This window comes from Etheostoma spectabile, chromosome 18 (genome assembly GCF_008692095.1).
Source record: "Etheostoma spectabile isolate EspeVRDwgs_2016 chromosome 18, UIUC_Espe_1.0, whole genome shotgun sequence".
Classification (NCBI taxonomy): domain Eukaryota; kingdom Metazoa; phylum Chordata; class Actinopteri; order Perciformes; family Percidae; genus Etheostoma; species Etheostoma spectabile.
In genome coordinates this window covers 25,545,300-25,551,351 of record NC_045750.1, presented here as the reverse complement: position 1 = coordinate 25,551,351, position 6,052 = coordinate 25,545,300, and the positions used below count along the sequence as shown (strand labels likewise).

The following is a 6,052-nucleotide window of genomic DNA, read 5'->3' as shown; positions in this document are numbered from 1 at the left end:
GGGGGGGGGGGGGGGGGGGGGGGGAGTGTTGCACTCTTTGCCTGCAACGACAGCTAATAGCAAAGGGGGAACCAGATTTTTAAAAGCAGGGTTGTGACTCTGTGATTGGCCCTTGCAATGTGTGTGGGATTCTGATTGGTTAAGCAGGAAGGTGAACACCTCCACCAGCTGATTCCATTGAGGAAGAGAGCATTGATTAAATTAGGTCTTCCTGAAAGAATTTACGCTGAGTTATATTTAAATCAGGAGAGACTAGTTCCAGACATGTGACAGTTACATATGCATGATAAAATAATCATTTATTAGAATAACAGCTGAGTTGATTTAGGAGAGCATCGATTAAAAGTTAGGTCTTCCTGAGCTACAATAGAGGGATCCTGTGCTTTGAACTGATGAATATAACATTTAAGTAATAGTCGTTTAGCTGTTCAGTTGCATAATCAGTCAATTACAAAAGCTCAGTGGTAAGAATTGTGTAATTTTGCTCAAAGTCAGACTGAATGCATGTTAAGTAATGTTATTAAATCAACCTTCTGTTCTGGAAACATAAATTGGATCCAAAACTGTTGTGCTGATGTTGTGTAAGCTCCTGTTTGCAAGGACAACCAAGGATTAGATTTATTTTGGATCCCAGTGTTGTGTATTTAATTGTTTAAGAACACAAAAAAGGGGGGGAGGGCAAATGAATGATTCCAGACTATAGCTGATCTTAATGGCATTGTGTTGTATCATAAAGCGGCAGGATGCTAAACAGCTGAGCAATATTCTGCTGTTTCATTTAGAGGTAAACAAAGACTAGACTTATGAAAATATAGATGGTAAATCTTGTCAACAGATCACATGGAAAGACTCAAACCAGGAATAGGTTAGTCCATTTCCTCTCAATACTTTCTAATTTTTCCTACCCTGTCTGCTCTCTCAGCTTCAAGCCAATTGGTTCATATTTAAAATATTATAAAAGAACTGGATAGTAGAGAAGAGTCATAAAGTCCTAGCACTCCCCCTGGTGAGTGCCCTCTGAGACCTCTCCACTTTGTCTTGGCCATCAAACCCCTGGCTTTAGCTGTGAGATGTAATCACTCCGTTCTGGGCATAAATAGAGGGTATAATAAAATAAGTTTTCAACTCACATTAAAACTTAGAAGACTTTGAAAACTGAGTTCTGGATCCTTAATGCGCCTAATAATGAAGACAGGTTCTTCGGACAGCACTCAAACTAATACTTTTTTATTTCCATGACTTTGATAAGGGTCAGAACTGATATGACACATGAGACAGATGAGGGGGGGGCTCTTAACCCAGCACAAGCTGCAGGTGGGAGAGATTCATTGAAGGATTGATACAGGAAGAAGGGAAAGGAGAAGCTGGAGGCTTCATGCGGCAAAACAGACGAGAGTTGAAATCACGAGCTGAAAGAAAGGCACTATTCCAAAGAGTGTTTTGTTTTCCCAGCAACACGACTTTTGGGAAATACACATTTTTAAACAAGAACTACACCACAAAAATCAGGCTTGCTTTGGATACCAAAGCCAGCTCAGGTCTCATTCTCACTTTAAATGCATGTTAGGTTGGCCTTTGGTGGCTGTGCTCCTTTTGCTCTGCCAGCCAAGGTTGGCTTAGCTGCGTAAAAGTACCTTTATACATAAATAAAAAGAACATGTAACACAAAGTTTCCCTTTATGCCGACGATCTTCTCCTCTACATGTCTCACACTGAAACTGTTTGGGTAGAGCTTGGGATGTAAATTAAACCTTCATAAAAAAATAGCACTCACCCAGTAATGTAATTTTCACAGCAATACATGTCTAAGGTTCATTAACATTAGTCACCATACTGAATGCAGACCAGAACCTCTGAGTACGCTGTGGTTTTTGTTAACACTCAAATGTGGTGTTGGTTCCACACCACATTTGGTTCCATCCGCTAATTGATTGTGGTCTGCCTGGGTAAAAATCTGTGACCATCCATAAACATATGTTTCTCTGACCTTAACTATTAGTCAAGATAATTCCTGATTTCTGCTTATTTCACTCAAAAGATTACCGATAATTTCATCTAAATGACGTTTATTCACCATCGATTTCATAACGAAGTCTAAAACTAGTGTTAACAACTTCTAAAGTTGGCTAAAAATATATAAAATACAATTGGGTAATCATTAAGAGCCCAATAAGTGCATGGAAGACAATATGAGGGTTAAGGAATTCCATACTGTTTTGTGGCAATGATGTAATAATGAAGGCGTAAATATAGCATAGCAGTAGCAAAAGTAAAGAAAGGTCATAAAGTCAGTGAACCATTACACAGTGATATTTATCTAAAGTTTGCTTGTTATTAGTTAATTTTAGACACTAGTATGTTTTATTGCTAACGAATTCAACTTAATATTTTGTGGAAATTATGGTTAATGCTAAAATGGAGCATAACAGTAGTAGAGAAAAGTCACAAAGACAGTTACACAGCAATGTCTAACCAACATTAGCCATCATAACCTACTGGTTATACCAGACCAAGTAAGACTGTAGCAGCACATTTGTTAGAAACTAAATGTGTTATTTTCCTTTTAAAAGTTACATATCTTTAAAAGATGCTTTTTACATTAGATCCCAACACTTGAAAACATCTCTCATTAGGAAACGTACAACACAAACAGTTTTTGGAGAGATTCTGACATGCCCCTGAACTCATCTTATGCAACATCAAAGTTATTTTGTATGGTGGGTGCCAAGAGTACAATGTGTTGCTGCAGCTATTATTCCTAACTGATCTGGTGTTATGTAATGCCATGAGGTAGGTGCGAGAGGATGATCGCTGTAGCGAGGGGAGTAGTGCAGACACGGGACTGGTCCTGCCTGCATAGCAACAGGGGGAAGGAGGTGAGAAGGCAAGGGTAATCTAGGACCAATGAAAGCTGTGCACTGCTTAGTTAACATATGTTCAGCACTTCTCTTGACCATGTATGTTTAGTCATAAGAAATCCATATAATCCAACAGCAGCGGGTCATAGCACTGTAATCCCAGAGGGATTCAATAAACCAGAGGCAGCGAGCAAGTAGAGTCCTCGTAGTGAGACTTAATCCAGAGGCTTTTTCTGTTTCTGTCACCCCCCCCCTCCCTCAGGACTTCACCATGACCCTGTATCTAAGGCACTACTGGAAGGACGAGAGGCTTGCCTTCCCAAGCTCCACCAACAAGAGCATGACATTTGACGGGCGCCTGGTGAAGAAAATCTGGGTGCCTGATGTGTTCTTCGTCCACTCCAAGAGGTCTTTCATCCATGACACCACCACTGAAAACATCATGCTGCGGGTGTTTCCGGACGGTCATGTCTTGTACAGCCTGAGGTGAGTACAGGAAGCTCGCTCCACGCACAGATATCTGCCGTCCCGGGGTTTCACCCAACCCAAATGAGACGTGGCAGGCCTTGTTGCAGAATGCACAGAGCTGGTGACGTTTCCACTTTGCTTCTTTCCCCAGGGTTACAGTAACTGCTGCATGCAACATGGACTTCAGTCGTTTTCCTTTGGACTCGCAGACATGCACGCTCGAGCTGGAGAGCTGTGAGTAATCATAAGCACTGCCATTCCACTCCATTGCTAAGAAGATAAAGTGATACTAATTATGAAATGCACAAAGCATTTTTGCAGCATGTTGCCTTAATCAACACCACACTGGCTAAAACCAGCATAGTTAATCATTACTGTTTTATTATTTAATACTGTTATTTATCAGTAAGAGGTCGGTGTAGAACAACAGTGGATGTTAAATCCTCTGAACACCAACACAGGTGATTTCACTTATTCTAGCTGATTTGACCTCTGCTTAGGTTGAAGATTGGCCTGAGCTTTGTTGGGAATTTATAAGGTCACAAATCTTTTCTACAAATAATAATACCACTGTCATTTGTCCTGCCCATTTGTCGCCAGATGCCTCTTGCGTTCCGCTCTGTGTGGGTTTCCATTTTCAAACTCGCTTCTGGAAACAACAACAAACGTCAAGCTAGCACGACACATGCTGAAAATGGAAAATTTAGAAGAACATTTGGATCGTGCAATAGGGAAAATCTGCTTGGTTCTTTCAGGGAATGATTGTCAAGATTTATAAAGAATATTTTTAAGGCATTTTCTATCTAAGGTTTGGGGACCAATAGGTGGGGATTTGCCATGAACAAAATATACAGGGCAATAAACTGGTGAGAACAAATTACATTAAACTATGTATCCAGCTAGTTCTGCAAACGTTTCACCAAAACAAGTTCCTTGCGAGACTATCCATCTTCAACTGCTCATCAATCCATGACCTCTCTCTTCACCAGAGTGTCCAAAACATGTGTCCTCAGATCAGACGATACAAGGACGAAATCAATCATCGTCCTTCTGCCTAGGGTGTTCCAGGTATACTTATGAGCGTCCTTATGATCTAACATGATGTTCGGTATAGACAATTCATGACTAACACAAGCGACTGCTCAGGTTCAGATCAGGGAGGCCGTTCCTCCGAAATCACGCCTCTCCAGGTGTCTCTATCATTGTCCATGTGTGCGTTGAAGTCTCTCAGCAGAACTATGGAGTTGCTTACTGGAGCCCCATGCAGGACTCCGTTTCGGGTCTACAAAAAGGCTGAATACTCTGAGCTGCTGCTCTGTGCATATGCACACACAACAGTCAGAGCCCCCCCCCCCCCCCCCCCCCAAACAAAAACAATACTTTTCAAACAATGCTAGTGCCTAAACAATGCCTGAACTGATACTTAATAAAAAAAAAGATTTAAGAAGAAAAAAAGAAGAGCACAAAACAACAGTTGGTGACATTAAAGAATGGCTTGTTCCTTGCACAATGCAAGTCTTACTAGTTGCAAGTGAATGCACCATTAAGTCACATCTGTGTTCATTCTCCAACACTGGCAGAGGCCATAGTGCAGCTAGTTTGTGTCTTTAGCTTCAGACTGTTGCACATCCCAGTGAAATACAGTCACACTTTACACTGTTTAGCTGTCAGCATTTGAACCATGTTTAAGCTGTTTTGGGCCTTCAAAGGCATCATTTCACAATGGGTAATAACCCATTGATGTAATTGGTTAAAGGACATTCTCACATACTGGCCATTATTCATCCAACTGCTGCTGCTAATACTGAAACTAGTAGAACTATTTACTCACAGTCATGCTTTCTGTCCTTCTCTCCCCAGATGCTTACACAGACGAAGACCTGATGCTGTATTGGAAAAGCGGTGACGAGTCCCTGAGCACTGACGACAGGATTTCTCTGTCTCAGTTCCTCATCCAGAAGTTTCACACCACTTCAAGACTAGCTTTCTACAGCAGCACAGGTAGACTGACAAAACAAATCCCCAGTCTGTAGATATTTTACAGTATATAAACTTTTTCTCCATATTATAATAATAGTTAAACATTTTAAATAAGAAGTGGCAACCCTAGCCCCCATCCCAATATATTAATTAATACATTCAAATGGTCTTTTTACAAAATAATTACATTTGAAGTCAGTAGCAACTTGTCTTTAGAAAAACAATGTCCCAGTCACTCACCACAAACCACACTTACAAAAGAATATTAGTCATATTAGTATATAAAAAAAGCTGAAAGCTGTTACTGAGTTAATGTTTCAATAAAAGCTATGAAAATAATTTAGATTAGCAATGTATGCAGAGGAAAGATGTCCCTCCGAGAAATGGTTTGCAACTATAACATTAATGTGGAAATCACATAATTGGGCTATCGTAACCTTGCCGTGTTCTTTTGTCATAAATGTATTTATCCAATGCAATTATTTCTTTTCATATTCAGATGTGTTTTTATATCCCATCCAGATTTCTATCATCCCTGTGCAGATTAGTTAACTTCAACTGGCTCTATGTTCATCGCGGCTTTTTAGCACATCACTTCTGTTTTACATCTATTTTCAAACATTCTGTGTATTTTCCTTCTTCCCTCCTCCAGGCTGGTACAACCGTCTGTACATCAACTTCACCCTGCGGCGTCACATCTTCTTCTTCCTGCTGCAGACCTACTTCCCGGCCACTCTGATGGTCAT

The 6,052-nt window shown here is 40.5% G+C and overlaps 1 protein-coding gene across 1 annotated transcript in view; it reads left to right on the top strand.

Annotated features, from left to right (window-relative positions):
- Positions 1 to 6,052, top strand: part of LOC116706578 (gamma-aminobutyric acid receptor subunit rho-2) — a gene marked incomplete at its 3' end in the record, with an annotated part of 39,333 nt that extends 33,281 nt beyond the window's left edge. Inside the window, 4 exon segments of the mRNA XM_032543503.1 lie at positions 3,121 to 3,344; positions 3,478 to 3,560; positions 5,187 to 5,327; positions 5,959 to 6,052. Of these exon segments, the coding sequence (XP_032399394.1) occupies positions 3,121 to 3,344; positions 3,478 to 3,560; positions 5,187 to 5,327; positions 5,959 to 6,052 (542 nt within the window).